The following is a 25,123-nucleotide window of genomic DNA, read 5'->3' on the forward strand; positions in this document are numbered from 1 at the left end:
TTTTGACATATGTATGCACTGGTAAAGCCATCATTATAATCAAAATAATAAATATATCCATCACCCCCAGAAATTTCCTTATAGCCCTCGATAACGCCTCCCTTCTGCCCCTCACTAAGTCATGCCCCCACTGACCTGTGCATCTCAAGCAAATACTGATCTGCTTATAGTCACTGCAGATTAGTTGGGATTTTCTAGAGTTTTACGTAAATGGAGTCATATAGGAATTCCTCTTTTTTGTTTGGTATCATGAGTCTTTTTAATTTTAGTCATTCTAGTACATGTGTAGTGTTATGTTCATACCTGCTAGGATTGCTATCATTTTAAAAACAACAACAACAATAGAAAATAAAAAGTGTTGGCAGGAAGGAGAAATTAGAACCACCAAACGTTGCTGGTGAGAATGCAAATGACCCAGCGATTTCACTACTAGGTATGTACCCAATATAATTAAAACCAGATACTCAAAATGAGTCCTTGCACATGAATGTTCATAGCTGCACTATTCACAGCAGCCAAAAGATGGAAACAACCCAAATGTCCATCAACCAATGAATGCATGAACAACACGTGTGTATACATACGGTGAGATATCCACACTACAGCTTGAATGAACTCCAGCAATAAGCTAAGCGAAAGAAGCCAGAGACAAATAGATCTCAGTAACAGAAATATATGGGTATCTGAAATGGTGAAAGGGCTTTGTTGGGGTAGAAGGCAGGCAAGATATTGTGAATATTCTGGAAAGAGAATCTAACAACCCAATGTCGGCTGTATAGCAGTTAATGGTCATCTGTTGTCGTCTGGGAATCTGCATTGCTAATGACTTATTAGTGTGTGATTCCATGCATATGAAATATCTAGAAGAGGCAAGTCCATAGGAATAGAAAGCAAGCTGATGGCTTCCAGGAGCTGGGAGGAGCATGTATTGAGGAATAATTGCTCACTGGGGATGGATGTGGGGCTTTATTTTGGGATGATGAACGTGTTTTGGAACTAGATAGTGAAGGTAGTCACACAACCTTAAGAATGTACTAAATGCCACTGAATTGTTCACTTTAAAATAGCTAAACTTATGTTATATGCATTACATTAAAAAAAAAAAAACCAACCCAGCATGGTCCCTGAAGTCCGATGGTCAGCAGGTTTGATCCATAAATCAGTATATTGGTGGTTCAAGTCCCCCAGGGGAGGTGTGTTGCTAACCTACTCTTCCCCAGCCCTGCTGCTTCTCTGCCAGAGGGACTTTTTCTTTCTTAATTCATCCCTGTTATGTGACCAGATGAAAGCATCTTCGTACCATACCCAGAGAGGCAGAAGCTCTGAAAAAGCAATGATCCTAAACTGAAGCCTAACCAAGGCGGTTTTCTCTTCTGTGTGCTTAGTATAAGGTGTCCCCTTCTGGGATGGTTAATTTTATGGGTCAATTTGACTGGGCCATGGGATGCCCAGATATTTGGTCAAACATTATTTGGGGTGTTTCTGCGAGGATGTTTTTGGGTGGGATTAACATTCAAATCAGTAGACTGAATAAAGCATATTGCCCTCCCTAATATCGGGGAGCCTCATCCAATCGGATGGAGGCCTGAATAGAATAAAAATACTGCATGCGGGGTGCCTGGGTGGCTCAGTCGTTAAGCGTCTGCCTTCGGCTCAGGTCATGATCCCAGGGTCCTGGGATGGAGCCCCACATCGGGCTCCCTGCTCGGTGGGAAGCCTGCTTCTCCCTCTCCCACTCCCCCTGGTTGTGCTCCCTCTCTCACTGTGTCTCTCTCTGTCAAATAAGTAAAAAAAAACAGAAAGAAGAAAGAAAGAAAGAAAAAAAGAAAGAAGAAGAAAGAAAGAAAGAAAGAAAGAGAAAGAAAGAAAAAAAGAAAGAAAAAAATTCTCTTCCACAAAAAAAAAAAAAACAAAAAAAAAAACTGCATGGCCTCCCTCTAGTGAGAGAGAACTCCTCCTGCTTGACTGCCTTTGAACTAGGACATCAGGTTTTTCCTGCTTTTGGGCTTGGACTGGACCATCTACTTTTCTGGGTTCTCAAGCCTGCTGGCCTTGGTCTTTGGACTTGACCTGCACCAGCAAGCAGCTCCCCTGGTTCTCAGGCCTTCAGACTCCAACTGGAACTAAACCATCACCTCTCCTGGGTCTCCAGCCTGCCAGCTCACTCTGCCGGTCTTGGGACTCCATAACCACGTGACCCTTAGAGACAGATAGAGCTATAGATGTAAATCTCCTATTGGTTCCATTTCTCTGGAGAACTCTAATACATCTTCCATGCATGTCCCTTCTCCCTCCTCTCATTAACTCCTAGCAGAAAATCTGAGGGCTCCTCAAATGACAGGAAACAGAAACAGCTTTATATTTTCTTTTTTTAACTGGAAACATGCTACTGAGTGCAATTTGAAGGAGAAAATGCATACCTATTAGCCCACTGCCTTCAAACCACATGGGAGCTGCTTGAGCTGCTGAGGTGAAAACACTCCCCAAAGAACTTGGCAGTATCCTTCCTAGAGGTCCAAACAGAAAGGACTGTATGCTTAACGGATATGGTGGATGGCAAAGGTTCTGAGTTTATTTCCAAGGGTGCTGTGATTCACCAGGGGTGGGGCCTGGGGAAAGGTTCCTGGGCGGGGGAATGGAGAAAGATGACTCAGTTTGGGAGAGCATGACCTTAGATCCAAGTGGTGGGGTGAGGAGCTGACAGCTCTATACAGGGGTAGGCCTGGAAGCTCAGAGAAGTAGCTGTGCCTAGTATTTGTAGCTGTGGGGAATAGCACGAATGGAGGGCCACATACCATATGTCTAAATATTTTAAATTTATCCATTAAGCTAATAAAGAGTAAAATACAGTAAGATCTTTCCACCTACCTTGACAAAAAGACCTTCTTAAGGACCGATGAGGCCAGATTTGCATTTAGAATTGTGGGACTCCTCAGAGCTCTGTGCCTGAGGACAGTGGCTCAGGGAGGACCCTCTCCTCTCAATTCTAGCTCCTTCCTGCACGGAGAGGGGTCTAGTGCAGGTGTGTGGGCACCTCACCTCCCACTACCAGGAGCTGCTCAAACCCCTGCAAACAGCCTTCCTTTGGCCACCTGTTGATCCTCACCTGCACACACGGGAGGCCTAATCACCTCCGCCACACTGATGGGCAGAGAGCCCTAACCAAACTTCAGGCATCTGTGCAGGTCACTCCAGGTCCCAAATGACAGAGCGGGGCCAAAAGAGGGGTGCAGCTCCAGGTGGGCCTGTCCCATTGGCCCTGAATATTCCTCCCTCTGATCGCAGAGGACCCTAGTGGGAGGAGATGAGGAATAAGATGCTTTTGTGGGAGGGGAGGGAGCAAAAGAGAGACATGTCTTCCTGCGTCAACCATGGGGAAACTATAGAAGTGGGACAGGCACAAAAATTTTAGGAATGAGGGGGGCAAAAAAGAAAAATATGAGAAACGCTTGCAGTCAGAGGGAAGCAATGACAAAATGTAGGAAAAATCGTCCTCTTCCTTGGCTGGACCTGTGACATTTGTTGCAACTTTTCTGCCCCTGAAGTCTCCTCCCCCCCCCCGACCCAAGCGGCAGTCACTGCATCCAGCTGCTCAAACCCCTTCACAACATTCTCCAGACACTTCTAAAGGTCTCTAACAGGTGCCTGCATCATTCTTAAGATCTTACTCCTCTGGGAGATGCTCCCCGGGGGTCCCCCGTGCCATTCCCTGGTGGTCTAGTGGTTAGGATTTAGCGCTTTCACTGCTGTGGCCCGGGTTTGATTCCCGGTCAGGGAAGCAGGTTTTCCGTTTTTCTTTCCCCTTCTGACCACCACCAATACTCTGTAGTTGCTGCGACTCCTGCCGCCTGGCTACATGGTCAAGGCGCAGGGCGCTCAGTCTCCCAGGCCGCCAAGTGCCCGCGTGGCTGCTGACTCTTGCCCGCCAAGGCCAAGCTCGGGGATCCTCAGATGAAGACGGTGGCTCGCGCAGCCCACAGGCCTCTCAAGCTTTTCCCGGGTGATCCTGAAATCAGTTTTGAGAACCTCAGGACGAAGTCACTGGGGAGCCAAAGACTGGTGTCATGTAATTTACTATTTTAATAGGATCAGTCCTCATCTATTTGTGATAGTTCCTGTCTTACAGGTAAAGTGAACTAATTACCATATAGAAATAACATTCTTGTTTTTACAAAAGACCAAAAGGCAGAGGATCTGGTAAAATTACCTGAGTTGTCTACACCTCTGGAGTATAACAGGGTTTCAATGAATGGGGGAAACATTACATCCATTATTGAAACCGTGCCTAGGCCAAGCAAACCTTAACAGATGTAAGAGTCATTTGATATAACTCACTTGTTTCATGTAGAAATTTTCTCATAGGGACAAGAATTAATCCGTAATTTCCAATAGAGGGAGGCAGAGGTGAGTTTGAATCCACATAGGGGAATGTCTCATTCTTCACACGTACCTTGTTCCCTCCATATTGATATACCTCAGGACCAGATGACCGGTGGGATGCGCAGAAACGAGCCTCGGTGAAAATGGAGTTGCTCCGAGCAACAGTAGAACCCCAGTGGTGATGAGAAAGAAAACAGACTTCCCTGACCGGGAATCGAACCCGGGCCGCGGCGGTGAAAGCGCCGAATCTTAACCACTAGACCACCAGGGAGGGGGTGCTGAGCAGGGCTGGGCAGCACCTCCTGACAAAAGAGCTTGGGACTGATTCAAACATACATTAGGAATTTGGGGGAATGTCTGAAAAACGTCCTGGAAATTGTAAATAATTTTTGAAGGTGTGTTTTGTAACTGGAGTCCAATGGAACAATGGAGCCTCCGTATGAGCAGAGAAGATGCGAGCAATATTCTTGTTCACCTTCCTTGTTGCCCATTTGTATACAGTATTTGCTACCTCCCATGAACACAGAATTCCGGATGGACCCACCACGCAGTGGGAGTTCAGAGACTTAAGGTGAGTCTAAAGTAAGCACTTTGCCTCTGTCACGGAATAAACTTCCAGCCCAGAGGCCACACTTTCCATTCCAAGCAGAATTTGCTTCAAATGGAAAAAGAAGACAATGGTGTTCTAAGAAAAACCAACGACCAAGAAATCCTATCATATCCTGTCTTACGTAACTTCTGGTATTAACCAACCACTTATGGTGGAAACAATGACACAGAAGGAAAGGCAAAGACAGCACAACCCAGAATTCCTTTTCCTTTCACGCCTTCCTTCCTTCCCAGCAAGCTGAAGGTAGAAAATGGTAGAATGTGTGTATTTAGAAGTAAACTAAGAACAGTTGAGTTAATTCTGTGCAACATTTCCACTGTTCTGGAAAGGACAAAAATTCATGTGCCCTTAGGATTGTGTGATTTCAGTGATTCTGCCTATGAGTTAAATGCTTTTATATTTGCACTGTCAACTAAAAACAAATCCGGACTTAGATAAGGAGAGACTTCTCAAAAAGACGATTGCAATAGAAGAGGATGCTCCCATCTCAGAAATCTGCAAATATCTCAACATCAAACAGCAAAAGGTGTTTCTTTCACAGGGAGGGGTAAGCAGAGCTTAGCAGCAACTTTTAAGGGGAAATTGAGGCAGCGAGGGAGAGTGAACAGAGAGCATGATGAGAGCAGTTTCCCAGGAAATGTGTTTCCCTTTGGTCAACGGATTGACAGGATAAGCTAGTAAATGGGACGTGTTCTGCATATTGGCAGTTGCTCAATCTTGGACACAAGCCAAAGTCCAAGGGCCTATGGGGAGGATAGAAGCTTGACTCCAGGTAGCTCAGGCTAAAGCAGAGGATGAAAACTGGGCCTTGCACAATCTAATGATGACTGGCAAAATTCATCCTAATTATTTTAATTTTTCTTTACATAGAATGACATTAAATAGCAAATAAAAAAACACCACAACAAGTTGGGAGGGAGGCCACGGAAGAAGGGGAAAAGCTTTATACTTCACGACCTCTAGCAGCACTTTTCTTGTTGCTTTCTGAACAAGAGGCTCATGTTCTTATCTCCCACTGGGCCCCACAACTCATGATCCTAGTACCAGATGGTAAGTTGGGTTTCCGGGTCTACATTTGTATTAGCGTGATTCACGGCTTCTTTCTCAAACGTCCCAGCTGGAGTTTGAGTTTTGGTTTTGTTACCCATCTTCACTGTTCTGGGGCTTGATCAAGCAGCCGAAGACCTTGGGGACCCCAGGCTACACCTCCCATGCAGGTGTCCAGCTGGGCCCTGGACCCAGTTGATTGCTCTTTTGCTTTTCCTGTAGGATACAGGTCGACAGTTGATTCATTGCACTCGCCTACTGCCCTTTCATCCAGCAGGAGCTGAGCAGGACAGACATCTCTCCAGAGCCTGCAGTTGGATTTTGCTGGCCTATTGCTTTTGCAAGGCCCAGCCTCACCCCTGCTCGCCCATTCCCACGCAGGGCATGGCAGCCTCACACCTCCCAGCAACCTCTGCGTCCAGGTGGGAAGAGGGACTGTCTCTGACCACCTACCACAGTCCTGCGGGGTGCACGTGGACTTGGGCGGGGGAGAGGTGGAAAGCCGGCAATGTTTCTGGCATTTCCACCTTCTGCCACTCCTATACTGGTCTCTCTCTGCGGCAGGGGACTGGACACTGGTGGTCTCCCGGGAGCTAGGTCACAAGAGGAATCAAAGCCTTGTAGCTAGTTGGACCCAAACTAGAATGGGAGATAACCGACTTTGATGAAAAGCCCCATCTCCTTCCTCATTAGCATAGTGGTGATTTATTCCCATCTGTCATGGGAGATTAGGATTTAATTCACCAGCGATTTAACTCATTTGTTACCACATCACTTTTGCTTAACTCCTCTTATTTCCTAGCTTACAAGTAAAATCAAACAGTTAGTTACCATATAGAAATACATTCCTGTTTTACAAGAAATCCAAAGGGATTAAGTGTGACATTCCAGATCTTGCAAGCCCAGTACGTGTATTTGCATGGCGCTGGACTGCCCTGCGGGGCACTTTAAACACCGGTGGAAAGGCCAAAAGGGTAAAATTACCGGGCCACCTAGAACTCTAATTTTAACTATTTTTAGGATTTCAAAGTGAGAGAAAGTTTCATGATTACTAATACTGTGCTTCTATTGACAGAACCTTTCTAGATTTAGCGGATATCTGAAATATTGTGCATGTTTCCAAGTGAAACTTTAATAACAGATCAGTGATTTCCCGGTGGGGTGGGGGAAGCATTTTGGAATTACTGGGTGGACATCTTCAATCTTCACAGCCTCCCCGCCCCTCGGGTGCTGACCAGCCTAGCAACTGGGTGTTTGACTCCGCCCTTTGTCTCTCTTGACAGCTAGAAGGACTAGGAGCTCACTGCCACGCTTAATTTACACCTTTGAGTAAATGATCAGCATTCTTACCTTTAAAATATATTTCAGTGAGAAGTAATGAAACTGGCTTACTGAAGAGGCTGCTGAAAGGCTGTCGTCATCAGGTTAAGGCGCCCGCAGATGGAAGTTTCCCCCCGCCCCACTCCAGCTGCCCCCTGCCTCAGTCCAAGCAAAGGGTCCACTTCAATTCTCGACTCGGGTCTCAACTCTGGGTGAAGGAGCAGTGGCTTTCCACTGGAGCGGGGCGTTGGGATTGATGAAGCGAAGTTCTGGGCTCCCGAAGTTACGAAGTGATGATTTCCATGTCTGGCTTCTGGAATCAGCCGCGTCTGTCCTGCTGCCAGGCTCAGGATCACAGCGCTGGGTGCTGGGCCCAGCAGGGCTGAGCGCGAAGCACAACCTTACCTCTCTGTGGGAAGCACCTGGACAAGACTTACCTGGGGAGCCACGCTACTGAGCATATGGGGTCCTGCTGGCTGCCACCTTCAGCTTTTTTTTTAATTTTATTTTTATTTATTTGACAGAGAGAGACACAGCAAGAGAGGGAACACAAGCAGGGGGAGTGGGAGAGGGAGAAGCAGGCTTCCGGCCGAGCAGGGAGCCTGATGCGGGGCTCGATCCCAGGATCCTGGGATCATGACCTGAGCTGAAGGCAGACGCTTAATGCGCCCCACCTTCAGCTTTTAATTAATGTTCAGTGGTTTGATCCCAATTCCTGAACAGCCTTTTCTGAGGTGACTATCCTGCTGCCCTCTACGTTTCAGTTTGCCCTCACTGGTTCTCCAACTTTCTAAGTCTTAGTTTTGGTCTCTGCTGAGGGCCCCCACTCCTCCCTTCCCCCAACAGAAAGAGAACATGCTGGTGTCTGTCTGGCTAAACAGCGTTAGGACTTGTAAAATAATGGCGCCCAGCCCAAATATGCCAAGTGTCTGAGAGACCCTGCATCGGTAATGTGATATTGAGATATAACAACAAATGTGTACTTTGGTCTTCATCTCAGGCCCCCGGCCAGAGCTAAAACCTTTGTAATTTCCTAAGAAAGAAAGATGGTAGGAGGATCTTTTGTTCTCACATTTCTTCTTTGACCTGGTTCCTATCCCAGACCTCCTAAATCCTTTGGAATTTCCTGGGTAGGCGTGTGTTATGATTTAATGAGGTGGGCTCCTGGATAGCTTCAGGATGGGGTCTAGTCACCAGAAAAACCATTATGATTAGAAACTTGGCAAGTTCAGTGACACCCCCCACCTCCTCTGGAGAGAGGCTGGAGATCGAGTTAATAATGGATCGTGCCCCCTTGGAGATGCCTCCACACACAAAATCCCTGAGGTAGGGGGTCCGCACCGCTTCCAGGCTGGGGAACCCGTGGAAACCCCTTCCCGCCTTCCCTGCCCTATGCATCTCCTGTCTGGCTGTTGCGGAGTCGCATCCTTTTATAACAAACCGATAATCTGGTAGGTAACCTGTTTTCCTTCGTTCAGGGAGTCATTCTAGCACTTTATCAAGCCGGAGGAGGAGGTGATGGGAGCCTCTGATCTATAGCTGGTTGGTCCCAAGCACAGGTGACAACCTGCGCTCATGACAGGTGCCTGCAGGGGGGAAGGGGTGCCACGTGGGACCGAGCCCGTCCCCTGTGGGATCTGACGCGACCCGAGTGCCCAGGGTCAGAACGGAGCTGAACTGGAGGAGCCCAGCCGGCGTCCCGGGCGGGGACCGGCGGGGGTGGGGGCGCCTCCCGCACCTCGCGTGGGCAGAGGTGCCGCGTCTGCGGCAGCAGTAAAGGAGACCCACAGGAGGAAGGGCACGGCAAAGAGAACACGGAGTGTCTCCTTTACGAGGGCCTTCCAAATTCAGTGCTGGGCGAACGTCAAGTGTGCGTTTATCGTTTCGGAGCGAGGCGGCCACGCCGCCACCGGGCTCTTCCCGCCCGCACGTGCTGCAGGCGCCCGCGTCCCCGCGGGACTCGCGGGCTCCGGGAAAGGGCGCGGCCCGCGCGCGGGGAGCCCGGGCGGCAGACGGCGGCTCCCCGCAGCGCCGCCCCCCCCAGCCCGCGTGGGCCCGGAGCTGCCCCGCGGGGGCGCCATCGAGTCCCGCCAGCGGCTCGCAGCCGCCCAGCGGCAAGGCGGCTTTCCAGGCGCCGCTTGCCGGCCGGTTTCCGTAGTGTAGTGGTTATCACGTTCGCCTCACACGCGAAAGGTCCCCGGTTCGAAACCGGGCGGAAACACACGTACCTTTTGCGCGCTGCGCTGGGGCCCTGCGGCCCAATGGGCCAAGCCCGCGGGAGACGGCCGCGCCGCCCCGGGCAGCAGGCGGGTGGGCAGGGGGCTGGGCCCGCCACCCCCGAGCAGCAGGCGCCTTCGCAGCCCTCCGCCGCCTCCTTTGCGGTGTCCTTTTCCGGCCCCGGATGGCCGCTCAGCGAAGGAAGCCCTCGGTTCCGATCCGGACCCCCGAGGACCAGGCTCTCGGTCAGGCTCTGCTCCGGTGCCGGCCTCCGGCTTGGCCGCGGTCGGAGCGCCTCCTCCGGGGAATCTGCCAACCTGTGCGGGGCCCCAGCCAGGGCGGGGCGACCGTCTGGCTTTCCGCGGATGGCCCGCAGGACCGAGGAGCCGGGTCCCCCACCTAACCTGCCTTTCCTGGTTTCTCGTCTCCATTTCAGCTCCCACCATCCAGCCCGTTCTCAGTCAACAGGCGTGATCTCCTTTCTCCCTCCCTCTTCTCAGTCTCTCCCCACCGGGAATCCTAAGGCCCTCGGTTCTCAATCAGGTAGAAACGATATGTTTTCCTCCAATTAAAAAGTTATTCTCACAATCCAACCCTTCCCTCCCCCAAAATAAGCAAACAATTTGAACAGACATGTCACCAAAGAAGATAGATGAACGAATGATCATAGGAAAAGGTGTTCAACATTACTTATTAGAGGAAGACAAATTAAAAACAATGAGATACCACTACACGTTATTATAAATGCCTGCCGTATCAGGCTGTCAAGGATGTGAAGGAACGGATACACACATTCACTCCTGGTATGAACGTAAAATCCACTTTGCAGTTTCTTTAAAAGTTAAACTACTACAATATGATTCTGCCATTCTAATCCTTGGTATTTACCAAGCGGAAAGAAAGCAAATGCAGGTATGAAGACTTGTACCCGAAAGTTCATAGCAGCTTTATGGGTAAGGGCCAGAAACTAGCAACAACCAAAATGACAATTAACAGGTGAAGGTAAATTGTGGTATCCCCATGCAACAGAATACTCCTCAACCCTCCACCCCCCAAAAAGGGAATGAACTATTGATACACACAACATGGATCTCGAAATAATGATGCTGAGTGAAAGCCCAACCAAAAAAGAGTGCTGTATGATTCCATTTATATAAAATTGTAGAAAATGGGGGCCCCTGGATGGCTCAGTCGGTTAAGTGCCTGACTCTTGATTTCGGCCTAGTCATGATCTCAAGGTCCTAGGATCAAGCCCAGGAGTCCAGCTCTGCACTCAGCGTGGAGTCTGCTTGTCCTTCTCCCTCTGTTCCTCCCCTGCTCTCTTTCTCTGTCTCTCTCTCAAATAAATAAATAAAATCTTAAAAAAGAAAATTATAAAATTATAGAAAATGAAAACTGTAATGACAGGAGCAGATCAGAGGTTGCTTTGGAAGTGGGAGGAGAATGGCAGGTGATAAGAATTAAAAAGGGGCCCAAAGAAATTTTAAGGGAGGGGGGTGGTGGTGAATATGTTCATTATCTTAATTGTGGCCAGCTGTCTTATGATTGTCATTGATCATAGGCACTTTGACCTTCATGGGCCACTTCCTTCATAAGAATATATTTTTAGGGGCGCCTGGGTGGTTCAGTTGTTAAGCGTCTGCCTTCAGCTCGGGTCATGATCCCAGGGTCCTGGGATCGAGCCCTGCATCGAGCCCCGCATCGGGCTCCCTGCTCCGTGGGAAGCCTGCTTCTCCCTCTCCCCCTGCTTGTGTTCCCTCTCTCGCTGTGTCTCTCTCTGTCAAATAAATAAATAAAATCTTAAAAAAAATATATATATATTTTTAAATATTAAAAGCCTTTAAAAATATATCAATATCAAAATATTTTACAAATGTGTTGGTATAAGGATGAATACCAATATGTAAAAATATTTTCTTTAACATAAAAATTCATTATTTTCTTTGAATTTAAAAGCATTTTTTAAGAATTAAAGCATTTTTAAATTTACAATAAACTAAAGCATTTTCATAGGTGTTTGACTATGTTGCTTAATGGGCAAGTCAGCCCTGGAGTTGAAAGATGGCTTCATAGGTCAATACATGTGTCAAAACGTAACAACTTGTACATTTTAAATACATACACTTGCCTGTCAAGCATGCCTTAACATAGCTGTTAAAAATTGCTTTAGTATTTCTTTTTTTTTCTTTTTAAGATTTTATTTATTTGACAGAGAGAGACACAGCGAGAGAGGGAACACAAGCAGGGGGAGGGGGAGAGAGAGAAGCAGGCTCTCCGCCGAGCAGGGAGCCCGATGCGGGGCTCGATCCTGGACCCTGGGATCATGACCTGAGCCGAAGGCAGACGCTTAACGACTGAGCCACCCAGGCGCCCCTGCTTTAGTATTTCTCAGAAAAAAATAAACACATATTTGAAGCCTGTTCTGGATACTCATAGAAATATATATTTTTAAGTTTTTTATTAAAAACTTTGTACCAGGGGCGCCTGGCTGGCTCCGTTGGTAGAGCATGGGACTCTTGATCTTGAGGTTGTGAGTTTGAGCCCCACATTGGGAGTAGAGATTACTTAAAAAAATTGTTTTTAATTTTAAGAAATCTTTTTAAAAAAGGTTTGTATTAAACAAAATATATACTCACAACATTAAATAATTTTTAGGTGGACCTCAGGTAGTGTGTTAATCTCAATTCATTGTCCTCTATCCACCTGGATGAGTACAAAATATTTTGGGGGGGGTCTTAATTTCTTTTCTTTTATCCCTTTTCCCTACTCCCACCCCCAGCTAATGTGTTTGATATGTATCCTGGATGTGTATGTATCCTTGTAAAATGTGCAGCTGTTCCGTGTGCAATTTTTGCACTTGGCACTGTGACTTCATGGTCTACTCATGTTGTTGTCTGCACATTTAGTCCTTTGTTTCTAACTGCTGTAAATAATTTTATAGTGAGCACCCGCCCACTTTACTTTTCTTTCCCCTCTGATGGATACCAGGCTGTCAGGATACCACACCCTGCTATCAGAAACAATGCCATCAGACATTCTCTATTAAACACATATTTAGAAAGAGCCTAAATGCCAGGTACTGTTCTGACCTCTGGGGATTAGGTCATGACAAAAAGAGAGACAAAACAAATCCCTGCCGCGTGGAGTTTACATTCTAGTGGGTGAGACAGACAATAACAAGATAAAATATATAGTGTATTCCGTGATGATACGTACTAAGGGGAAAGAGAGAGCAGCAGGATATGAAATGTTTGGCGGTGTGCGTGCATGTGGGGGGGACGTGTATAGGAAGTTTTAGATAGCACGGCCAAAGAAGGGCCCCTGAGAAAGTGATTTTTGAGTTAAAATCTGAAAGAAGTAGGAAACTAGCCCTGTAGATATCTGGGCACTCAGCAGCAAGGGGCAGCAAGTGCAAAGGTCCCATGGCAGGAGCTGTTGTATTCCAGAAATAGCAAAAAGGCCCCTGCGACTGGATCAGAGAGAGCTAGAGGGCAGTAGAGTGCCTTGTAAGACATACTAGAAGTTTTGGCTTTCGCTTTGCTGAGAGCTGGAAGCCTGGGGAAACGCATTTCCCTGCGTCGCACAACAGGGCAGAGAATGCATCTGAGAAAGAGACACTACAGCCAAATAGCAGCGAGGAAAGAAGAACTACAGTTCCTCTGGTGACCCTGCTTTTGTCTCTATCTGGAGCCCAAAGTGATTGATGGCTCTCCCTCACCCTTGTTCCAGACCAACTACTCTAGCATTCCTTGGTTACCCATTCCCCCAGCTCCTTTCTGAGTAGATGCCAGAAAGCTGGGCCAGTTGAGGAAGAGAAGGGTTGGCAAATTCCTCAGAGCTTTGTGGACCTTGAAAAGAGCCCTTCCCTGTTGCTCAGAAGATTTCAGGGCTTTATGAAGAGTACAAAGAATTAGTAGGGTGGCAGGCCTGTACCACCCAGACCGGCCAGGATCTTCCAAAGTCTGATCCGTGGTCGGACACAAATGGGAAATCCAGGGACGGGAGACAGACTTTGCTTCCGGGGGCAAACAAGTCCACGGCTTCCTATGGAAGTTGTAAGGTAACTTGCAGGAAGCTCGGTGGTCTTCTCGCCCTGCTCCCTTCTCTGCTGTGACGCAGGACCCAGGCTGCTGTCACCCCAGGTCCCAGGAAAGTATGATGAGCCTTCTGAAGCGTTTCAGGATAGAATCAGTGAGACTTGCCTAGGAAATAAGAAAATGGCTGGGTCACATGTGTTTGGGGCCCTGAAAGGAGTAGTCTGCACGTTAGCATAGGCAGTTAGTTCCAACAAGAGACCCAGAAGCCAGCAGCGAGGAAGTCCAGGCCAGCTATTGGGAAGGTCAGAGGCCTGTCCTGGCAGCCCTCCTCAAGAAGCCGGATCAAACCAGACAGGCCCAAGATGGCAGATGCCATGACAGGAAACCCCTGATAAAATAAGGAAGAAAAAGGGCGAAACCCTGCTTCCCACCCCAAGTAATAAATATTCTGCCCCCTAGTTAACAACTGTTAATAAAAGATAGAAACCCAACCACCAGGGCACGCAGCTCGCTCTCTTGAGCTTCCCTGTTCTCCTATCTTCGAGAATGTACTTTTGCCTTAATAAACTTTCCTGCTTCTGTTACCCATCTACTGTGCTGCGTGTCTGTCCTTGAATTCGTTTTTGTGACAAAACCAAGAATTTTTGTCAATTCCTTCAGGTCTGGCTGGGTGGAGGCCTCAGGGCCCCGGAGCAGCCTTGGCTTTCAAAGAGGCTACACAAGCCAGTAATTCTCCTCTAGTTTCGGTACTGCAGGCAAGAGCTTCGCACACTGCTGGGGAAATGGGCTCCATCTGGCTGAGTGAGGAGTCTCAGGCGTCAAGATCCTGCCCAACTTAAGTTAGAAGACTAGACAAACTTTTCCCCTGTGTTTGGAAACAGCCAGTGCATGGTAAAGGCCAGAAATGCATCTGTAATTCCCATAGTTGGGCCTTCTGCCTAAATGGTCAAAAAGCTGGAAGTACCTTAAAGCCCAACCATAGCATCCTGCAAAGCGCCTCACTTCTGGACTCATTCAGGGGCTCCAAGTTATGTTAATTGAAAAAGACTTGGGCGCAGAGCAGTGTGTAGAATGCGTGGTGTTTGGGTAAGGAAAAGTGGAGAAAATACATGTATGTGATGTGGAGAACAAAGGCAAAAGAAATGTAGATAAAATTACATTTCCTTGTAACATTGACAATACTTGAGACCCGCAGAGGATAACATACCCCAGGAACTCCCAAACTTATTGTTAATGCCTTGCTCCAGAGAAAAACCACCTTAGCTTGACAATAGCCAGCCTCCAGGACGCTGAGTTTTCTTTAACATATGAAAAATCCTTTTGAAACTTCCCTTTGTCTTTACCTCCCCCAACTCCAAAATATAAAATCAATTGCTTCTCACAATCCCAGCATAGCTCTTTCTGCCCTAGACTCCTGCCCCTGTGCTGTAATAAAACCAAATTTTTGCACCAAAACTGTCTCAAGAATTCTTTCTTGGCCGTTGGCTCCCAAACCCTACTTCAAACCGTATCATATGCACATATAAATAGCCACATGTATAAATTATCCATGAAGTACCTACAAGAAACCTAGCTGTGGTTGCTTCTGAGAGAATGGGGAACTGAGGGCAGAGCCAGAAAGGAGACTTACTTTTCCTTGCATATATGTTAATGGTTGAATTGTTTTTATTACGTTCACATATTATCTACCAAAAAATGTCAAATGTTTTTAAAATAAAAATAGATAAAAGGTCAGTGCAATATAAACGTCAAGTATTATTAAAAAGACATGAGGTATCATGGAAAATGAGCAGCCTAGTCAGGTAAAGGCGAGATTATGGGTAAATTTTCATTACAAAGATAAATAGGGACACGTTAGCGCTCATTTCCCCAAAATTAATTCGTCACACGGTGATTTCGCCTTCCTACTCCCGGGCCTTCCAAGTTACGCCTAATCCCTGACCCCTTCGGCGCGCGAGTCACACCCAGGGACACGGGAGAGAGTCGTCCCTGGGACATCGACCCTGCACATCGGCCAGCCTCGCCAGCCTAACCGAACATCCCGGAAAACCCAAACCCGAGCAGAGATGCCCCGAGAAAGGTGAGCCCAGGGCTCCCCGGAAGCTCGAGAAGGCCCAGCGACCGGAGCCCGGGGACGTCCCCGCCCCCGGACGCCCCCGTTTCCCCACCCCTAGCACGTCCGGCCCCGCCTCCCACCGCGGATGTCCCGCCTCCCTCGCCCCTTGTCACATCCGGCCCCGCCTCCCACCGGCGGACGCCCCGGCCCCTCCGCCCCCGCTCACGCCCGTGCCCCGCCCGCCTGTCGCCCGCGGACACCCCCGCTCGCACTCGGGTGCCCGCCCCCGCGGGTCGGTAGGCTTCCCGTCAGGGAGGCTGAGTCACGACCGGAAGGTGGGGAAGGGCTGGTGTCGGTTCCCGGCAGTGAGAGCAGGGTGACGCGAAGCGGGCAACGCGCCGCGGAAGGGAAGCGGAGCAGAGCCGGGTGTCGCGGCTGGGATGGGGAGAAGGGGCAGGTCCCAGTCCGCAGCCCCGCTGCCTCCTCAGGCGTCCGTGGCTCAGGCCCAGGCGCTGGGAAGGACCCGGCTCGTCCCGAGGGGAGTGGCGGGCCACAGACCTGGACCCCCGGCACTCATGCGTGGCCGCGTTCCGCCCGGTCCCGTTCGCTCGGCTCCTCCGTCTCCACCCTAAACCGCTCTGATCCCAGTTATAGGTGCGCTATTTAAAAGGATTCTGTGGACGTAACAACGGGGGGAAAGTCTGGTTTAGGAGAGTGCAGCAGTTCTCTAAACAGCTTGCAGAGTCTTGAATTTGCTAATATACATTTTTTAATCATAGTGACTAATTTTTGTTTTACATTTACCTTGTATCAGACTAAGTGATTTACAAAGTCATTTAATCATTTTAACAATCTTAGGAGATAATCACCATCAAAATGCAACAGATGAAGAAATAATAAAGTTGTAAAGGGACATGCAGGAGGTCCATTCTAGCGATGCATGGGCAAGATCCAAACTCTGGTCATTTATACTGATTGTCCAAAAATCCCTTTTAATTTGGAGCATCAGGAGGGGCGCCTGGGTGGCTCAGCCGTTAAGCGTCTGCCTTTGGCTCAGGTCATGATCCCAGGGTTCTGGGATTGAGCCCCGCATCAGGCTCCCTGCTCCGCAGGAAGCCTGCTTCTCCCTCTCCCACTCCCCCTGCTTGTGTTCCCTCTCTCGCTGTCTCTCTCTCCGTCAAATAAATAAATAAATATCTTTAAAAAAATAAAATAAAAAATAAATTGGAGCATCAGGAGAGATCAGCCCTACAAATAATGCACTTTGTCTTGGGGTCCCTGGAGAGGGCAACTGTGAGGTCCGAGTAAGACAAGGGAATGAATGTGAGCCCCTGCCCCGCGCTGGAAGAGGTGGCTCGCCCCTTCTGACTTCAAGGTGAGGCGGCGGGGAAACCCGCAGGAGACTGAGGTCGGGGTGCCAGCAATGCATGCTGCTGCTCCTTCCTACACCCCTCGCAGGACATGCCCAAATATTCCCGTGAAACCCTGCGGTGGGGCCGGTGCTGGAAGGAATCAGGTCCTCCTGCTCCTGAGGAAATGGATTAAAAAACACCCAGCTATCCAGCTAATCCAGCCACAGTGGGAGTTTTGGGGGGAGGAAGAGAAGAATGGCTTCTGAAGACTGGACTCCTATCTCCTTCCACAGGAAGACACCTAGATAAGAACAAACGTCTTTTGTAAACGAGGGAATGAGACAGAGCAGCTGGTTGGGCAGGGACTTTGCAACTAGAGGAAAATGGGTGAATTAGTTACTGTCAGGATGAGACTCCAAAAGGCCCAGCAGAACAGCTGCAACTCAGCAGAAACTCCCCAGGGACAAGGCCAACACAGCCAAGAACAGTAAGGTCCCCGAGGCCAGCCATAGGGAGCTGAGGTTGCCTGCCTTTCTCTGCTACCATGGCAGTTCCTCATTCACCTAGACGCCACCTTGACGGAGTGTTCTGATTACTGCTGTGTAACAAATCACTCCAGGGTCAAGAATTGGGAAAGAGTAGGGGCGCCTGGGTGGCTCAGTCGGTTAAGTGTCTGCCTTCGGCTCAGGTCATGATCGCAGAGTCCTGGGATTGAGCCCCGCGTTGAGCCCCGCATGGGGCTCCCTGCTCAGCAGGGAGTCTGCTTCTCCCTCTTTGCCTGCCACTCTGCCTACTTGTGCTCTCTATCTCTCTGTCAAATAAATAAATAAAATCTTAAAAAACAAAAAAAAGAATTGTGAAAGAGTCGAAGGGGGACAGTTTCTGTGCCAGAATCTCTGGGACTTGAGCAGGAAGACAGAGCTTAGCAGTGACTTAACAGGCTGCTGCTGGTATTACCTGGAGTCACTCATTCACATGCCGGGAGGTTATGCTGGCTGTTGGCTGCATTCCAGCAGGAGCACTTACACGTGGCCTCTCCATAGGGTCTGCTTCCTCACATCAGGGTGGCTGGATTCCAAGAGAGAGCATCCCAAGAGCATCAAGCAGAGGAGATCATCTTTTTTTGTTTAAAACTCTGTCTCACTTACACCTTAGTCAGAGGCCCACCCCAATACAAGAGAGAATATAGACTCCACCACTCAATGGGAGGAGTGTCAACATCACATTTAAGAAGAGCATGTGGTGGGGTGCCTGCGGGGCTCAGTCAATTAGGCATCTGCCTCCGGCTAAGGTCGTGACCCCCAGGGTTCTGGAATCATGCCCCACATTGGGCTCCCTGCTCAGCAAGGAGTTGCTTCTCCCACTCTGTGCCCCACCCCCCAACTCGTGCTCTCTCTCTCTCAAATGAATAAATAAAATCTTTCGGAGAAAAAAAAAAGGGCAGGTGGTGTGGAATATCATGCTACAACCTTCATGAAAAATTAAGAGGAGTGACGAGAGACCAAATATTTACTAAGAGGGACTGAGTTAACCCCAAAACACTATGTTTTGGTTATCTATTTCTATATAACCACTTCAAAGTTTAGTGGCTTAAAATAATTTACTATTTCTCATGGTTCTTTTGATTGGCTGGGGCTCAGCTGGGCTATTCTGATGGGAGCTTGGCTTGAGCTGGAACATTCAAGATAGCTTTAGGCTTCTCTCCACTATGGCCTCTGTCTCTGGCAAGGTGACTGGAGTTCTTACAGGCAACTGACTTCCAAGAAGAAACATTCCAACCAAGGCAGACAGAAGCCACAGATCTGTTAAGGCTTGTACCCCAGAAGCTACATATTAGTGCTTCCATCCCATTCTATAGGTCGAAACAAGTCACAGGGAAAGGGAACAGGAATTCAAAGGGAAAGGAAACAGACTCCAGCTCTTGAAGGGTAGATGCTTGGGTCCCACTGCAAAAGAGCTTATGGGATGGGAGATACTGATGTGGTCTCTTTGGAGACACAATCACCACTACTATGCAAAACAAGAAGAAACTGAGAGATCTTAAATTGGACAGTTAAAATTTCCCCTATTTCTCCCCATCTTGTGGGACAGAGGCTTAGGAACAAAGTTAGATCAGTTATAAAATATGCTACCTCCCCCCATCCCGCATATTTGAGTACAAAGAGTAAATCGTGAGCCACTACTTATGTCAAAATATTAGACTGCACTAGAAAGAGCCTTGGTATTAAGAAATAAAATTGGAGAACACATTTGGATCAGGAGGGGAAATAGATTAATTTTGGTTTTGCTCTAAAGCTTTTGTACCTGTATCTATCCATCATATCAGTGCTTGCTGTGACTTAACACCTCAAGGTGGACCAAATGATCAGGTGAGACTTTTAAGCCTAATTCACTTGTTTCCTTTGCTCTCATCCTGTTTCAGTCCACCACCATCCCTCACCCAAACTACTGCAGACGACTCCTACCGAGTGTCCATGCATGCACAGTTGTCCTCTGCCAACCCATTCTCCATTTACGTATCTTTTAGATACATCGTTAAACACTTAATCCTAAGAATATACCTTTTTTTTTTAAGATTTTATTTATTTATCAGAGAGAGAGAGAGACAGAGGCAGGCAGAGGGAGAAGCAGGCTCCCCGCTGAGCAAGGAGCCCGATGTGGGACTCAATCCCAGGACCCTGGGATCATGACCTGAGCCGAAGGCAGGCAGACGCTTAACCGACTGAGCCACCCAGGCGTCCCAAGAATATACCTTTAATACAAAAAAATTCACATAACTTTCTTGTTAGAGATTTCGCTGTAATATTTTCAGATGCTTAAAGCTGGAAGGAAAGTTAGAGACCAACTCTTTTATTTTAAGGACGAGGAAAGTGAATCTCGCAGAAGCTAACTGAGCTGCTCAGAAGCACACCGCTTAGTAATTGGCATAAGATGGAACATGACTTCCTAATCTAGTGGTCTTTTTACTCATCACATTTCCTTTCAAGTAAAGAGGGAAAACACATGATAATAAAAATACCTTATTTTTTTTTTAAAGATTTTATTTATTTCCTTGACAGAGAAAGACAGTGAGAGAGGGAACACAAGCAGAGGGGGAGCTGGAGAGGGAGAAGCAGGCTTCCTGTTGAGCAGGGACCCCGACATGGGGCTCGATCCCAGTATGCTGGGATCATGACCTGAGCCGAAGGCAGACGCTTAACGACAGAGCCACCCAGGCGCCCCATTAAAAGCTTACATTTTTATTTTTTTTAAGTTTTAAGTAATCTCTACACCCCACATGCGGCTTGAACTCATGACCCTGAGATCAAGAGTTGCACACTCCACAGACTGAACCAACCAGGCACCCCAATACCTTATATTTTTATAACCCATATTTATACTTTTCAAACCTTTCCTTTTTTAAAATCTGATTTTATCTTTATGGGGACTCTGTGAAGTCAGCAGGGCGGGTGCTATTATCCCCCACTTGTAAAACTAAGACAAGGAGAGCCCCTCTCTTCCTCGGCGCTGCCTGTGGAGGCGGCAGCCATCTGTTACTGGGCATCATGGCTGCCCTCAGACCTCTGGTGAAGCCCAAAATCGTTAAAAAGAGGACCAAGAAGTTCATCCGGCACCAGTCAGACCGCTATGTCAAAATTAAGCGCAACTGGCGGAAACCCAGAGGCATTGACAATAGGGTGCGCAGAAGATTCAAGGGCCAGATCTTGATGCCCAACATTGGTTATGGGAGCAACAAGAAAACAAAGCACATGTTGCCCAGTGGCTTCCGGAAGTTCCTAGTCCACAACGTCAAGGAGCTTGAAGTGCTGCTGATGTGCAACAAATCTTACTGTGCAGAGATTGCTCACAATGTCTCCTCCAAGAACCGCAAAGCTATTGTGGAAAGAGCAGCCCAGCTGGCAATCAGAGTCACCAATCCCAACGCCAGGCTGAGCAGCGAAGAAAATGAATAGACAGCTTGTTGTGCACGTCGTATTTGTGTTAATAAAACCATAAAACTACAAAAAAAAAAAAAAAAACTAAGACAAGGAGATACTGAGAGGCTTGGTGACTCGCCTGAGGTTATAACTAGTTGGTAATAGATTTGGACCTAAGAATACAGGTCTTCAGCATACTCTTTTGTGGTCTTTAAATTTTTTTTCTTCTTAAAAAAAGTATGTTTTTTTTACAAAGGAAATATATGCTTATTGTAACAATCAACACAGAAATGTATGATGAAACTTTCTTAAGCAAGAATAATAAAATGAGAAGTCATAAAGGAAAAGACATATTTAACTACCTTTTAAAAAAAATTAAGACAAAAGATAGCATACCATGGGAAAAAAAAACTAGAAACGTGCTCTGAGAAATAATCTAACATGTATGACTGATAGAGTATCTCTAATACACAAAGAGTACCTATAAATTGATAAGAAAAAGGAAGAAAACAAAAGAAAAATGAGGAAAGGATATGACTAGGTAATCTATAAAAAAGGAATTCCATGTAGCTAATAAACACATGAAAAGGTGCTAGTAGTCAAGAGACCAGAAATGAAAAGAATACTGAGATACTTTTCACTCATCAGGCTGATAAAAAGAAAAGAGTGATAGAAAGGATGGAAGAAAAAGGCACTTTTGTATGTTGCTGGTGGGACTATAAATTACTATATTTTTTAAAAAGTAATCTGGCAGTAAATACTAAACATAGACATACATACTCACTTTTGTCCAGCTACTCCACTCTTAAGAATCTAGCTTCCTGAAATCAAATCCTAAGTACAGAAGGACAAACGTATAACGATGTCTGTTACAACACTGTGGTAGCAAAAAAATGGAAATATCGTGAATGCCCATCAGCAGGGTGATGACTAAGTTATAGTACGTCTCCACGATAGAGTAGTAGACAGTTATGCCAAAGAATGAGACGAATCTATATATACTCGTGGTTCTACCCTATTGAGCATCTGTGCTTCCATTTGGCTATTGAGCCTCTGAACCTACTTCCTGTATTTGGGGGACTACCCCCCACTTCCGCCTTAGAAGATGCAGTTTCCTCCCACCAAAAAATATTATTCATTTTTCTAGCTCCCATTGCAGCTGGAAAATCTGCAGTCTAGATGCTGTGATCCCACATCTTGAACTGGGAACAGGTGAGGGAGAGCGGCAGGGAGGACGGTGAATGAGTCTTGGTTGAGGGTCAATGGCCACAGGGACAACTTCTTCCAGTTTCTAGAGTCATAGCAACAGTGGCCCTGATAGCAGCACCCGATGTCCGGCACCAGGACTGACCGCCTGACTTGTAGGGCCCAGTGCGAAATGAAAATGCGGGGCCCCTTGTTCAAACAGTATTGGGAATTTCAAGATGGAAACAGCAGAATATGAAGCCAAGAGCACGGCCTTTGTAAGTGCAGGGCCGTGGGCAACCGCACAGCCCACGTGTGCACGGAGCCAGCCGGGAGCGCACCGACGAGTCACACATGCAAGCCTCAGTGGGGTGCCCAGTGACGGGGCAGTTCTGGGGACCAATTTTGCAGGATGATGAGGAATGATTTAAAATCTAGTAACTTCAAGGGGCGCCTGAGTGGCTCAGTCGTTAAGCGTCTGCCTTGGGCTCAGGTCATGATCCCAGGGTCCTGGGATCGAGCCCCACATCGGGCTCCCTGCTCCGTGGAAAGCCTGCTTCTCCCTCTCCCACTCCCCCTGCTTGTGTTCCCTCTTTCGCTGTGTCTCTCTCTGTCAAATAAATAAATAAAATCTTAAAAAAAAAAAAAATCTAGTAACTTCAAGTCTAATCCTCCAACTTTCCCAGAAAATGTATGAGCTACACAATGTCCTTTAATAAGCTACTTTTCTTCTGAATTGGCCAGAGTTAGTCTGTGTTTCTTTCAACTAAGGACTCTGATATCTCATAGATATGTTAAATGAAAAAGGCAAGTTGCAGAGTAATGTGTATAGTACAAGAAGACCTAACAATTTGGAAGAATACATAACAAGGACAGTTATTTAGCCAACCTGAAACTGTAAAACTCCCAGAAGAAAACATAAATGGTAAACTCCTTAACATCAAGCTTGGTGATAACTTTTTGGATCTGATTCCAAAAGCAAAGGCAAGAAAAGCAAAAATAAACAAGTGGGAATACAGCAGACTAAAGCTTCTGCACAACAAAGGAAATCATCAACAAAATGAAAAGGCAACCTATCGAATGGGAGAAAATATTTCCAAATCATATACCTGACAAGGGGTTAATATTCAAAATATATAAAGAACTCATACAACTCAATAGCAAAAAACCAAACATTCTAATTAAAGAATGGGCAGAGGATCTGAGAACAGACATTTTTCCAAAGAAGACATACAGATGGCCATCAGGTATATGAAAAGATGCTCAACATCACAGATCATCAGAGAAAGGCAAATCAAAACCACAATAAAATATCACTTCGCACCTGGTAGAATGACCATCATCACGAAGACAAGAGATAACAAGTGCTAGTGAGCATGTGGAGGAAAGGGAACCTCTTCGTGCACTTGCAGTGCTGGTGGGAATGTAAATTGGTACAGCCACTGTGGAGGTTCCTCAAAAAATTAAAAATAGAACTACAGGGGCACCCGGGTGGCTCAGTTGGTTAAGCGTCTGCCTTCAGCTCCGGTCATGATCTCAGGGTCCTGAGATCCAGCCCCACGAGGGTTTCCTGCTCAGTGGGGAGCCTGCTTCTCCCTCTGCCTGCCACCCCCCTCCACTCATGCTCTCTCTCTCTCTCTCCCTCAAATAAATAAATAAAATCTTAAAAAAAAAATAGAACTACAATATCATCTAGCAATTCATTCTGGGTATTTATCCAAAGAAAACAAAAACACTTAACTCGAAAAGATGTATGCACCTTCATGTTCATTGCAGTGTTATTCCCAATAACCAAGGCAGGAAAACAACCTAAGTCCCTTGATGGATGAATGGATAAAGAAGATTGTGTGTGTGTGTGTGTGTGTGTGTAATGGAATATTAGTTTGCCATAGAAAAGAATTAAATCTTGCCATTTGTGACAACATGGATGTCACTTATATGTAGAATCTAAAAAACAAACAATCCAAGCTCATAGATACAGAGAACAGCCTGGTGGTAGCCAGAGGTAGAAGTTGGGGGTGGACAAAAAGGGTTAAGGAGGTCAAAGAGCATAAACTTTCCATTATAAAATAAGTTCTAGGGAAGTGGTGTACAGCATAGTGACTAGAGTTAATAATGTAATAATGTAATAATTTTTAGTTGGGCATGTAGCCTCTCGGAATAAAAACTCTTATTTCCTGGCCTGGCCTGTTATATTTGCAGCATGGCCATGTGATGAAGTTCAGGCAATGAGATGTAAGTGGAAATATCTCTGTGTGAGAGTTTCAGGGATCATTCCTTCAAAAATAGCTGCTATGCGCCCCGAAGATCAGGGTCCTGCCCTTGGGATGGATGAGAGTGAGCTGGAAGGAGCCTAGGACCCTGAACAACCCCGGACCGCATACCTCTGGGCTTTTATATAGGGGCAAATAGACTTCTATATATTTTAAGCCATTCTTATTTTGGATTTGCTGTCACTTGCAGCCAAATCTATTCTAACTAGAACAGTTTTTTTACCAAAGGAAGATGAGATTGGAATGCTGTGTATGGCTTTCTTTTTTCTTCTTCTTTTTAAAAATTTATATTGTTATTATTATTATTTTAGAGAAAGAAAGAGAGCATGAGTGGGGGATGGGGAGGAGCAGAGGGAGAGGGCAAGAGAGAATCTTAAGCAGGCTCCATGCTCAGCATGGAGGCTTGATTTCAGGACCCAAGCTGAGATCAAGAAGTCGGGCGCTCAACCAGTTGAGCCACCCAGGCGCCCTGCATGTGGCTTTCTTTGTACATCTCTGTTTGATTTGCTAGAGTGAGATCATATTCCTTCTGTAATTAAACAAAACAAAACAAAACAAAAACCCCTGAAATTATGGCCAGAGGACCTAGGTTCTAATTTCAGCTCCAAAATTCGCTGGTTCTGGCCTTGGACAAATTACTAGGTTTCTCACTACCTCAATTTTTAAATTTTTCTAAATGAGAGAAAATAACTCATATACTCTTTTAAAGTAGTTGAAAGAGACAAAGCA

At 46.8% G+C, this 25,123-nt stretch overlaps 1 protein-coding gene and 3 non-coding genes across 4 annotated transcripts; 3 read left to right on the plus strand and 1 right to left on the minus strand.

Annotated features, from left to right (window-relative positions):
• The first annotated feature begins 3,706 nt into the window (after positions 1–3,706).
• TRNAE-UUC lies at positions 3,707–3,778 on the plus strand. The gene has a single exon. It is a non-coding gene; the product is annotated as a tRNA-Glu (tRNA).
• An 801-nt stretch (positions 3,779–4,579) lies between these two features.
• Positions 4,580–4,651, minus strand: TRNAE-UUC. The gene has a single exon. It is a non-coding gene; the product is annotated as a tRNA-Glu (tRNA).
• Positions 4,652–9,505: 4,854 nt separating this feature from the next.
• Positions 9,506–9,578, plus strand: TRNAV-CAC. Its single transcript has one exon. It is a non-coding gene; the product is annotated as a tRNA-Val (tRNA).
• A 10,936-nt stretch (positions 9,579–20,514) lies between these two features.
• Positions 20,515–21,032, plus strand: LOC116627480 (60S ribosomal protein L32-like). The gene has a single exon (XM_032397245.1). The coding sequence runs from the start codon at positions 20,565–20,567 to the stop codon at positions 20,970–20,972; it is 408 nt and encodes a 135-aa protein (XP_032253136.1). The 5' UTR covers positions 20,515–20,564; the 3' UTR covers positions 20,973–21,032.
• Positions 21,033–25,123: the final 4,091 nt, after the last annotated feature.

This window comes from Phoca vitulina, unplaced genomic scaffold (genome assembly GCF_004348235.1).
Source record: "Phoca vitulina isolate PV1807 unplaced genomic scaffold, GSC_HSeal_1.0 scaffold97, whole genome shotgun sequence".
Classification (NCBI taxonomy): domain Eukaryota; kingdom Metazoa; phylum Chordata; class Mammalia; order Carnivora; family Phocidae; genus Phoca; species Phoca vitulina.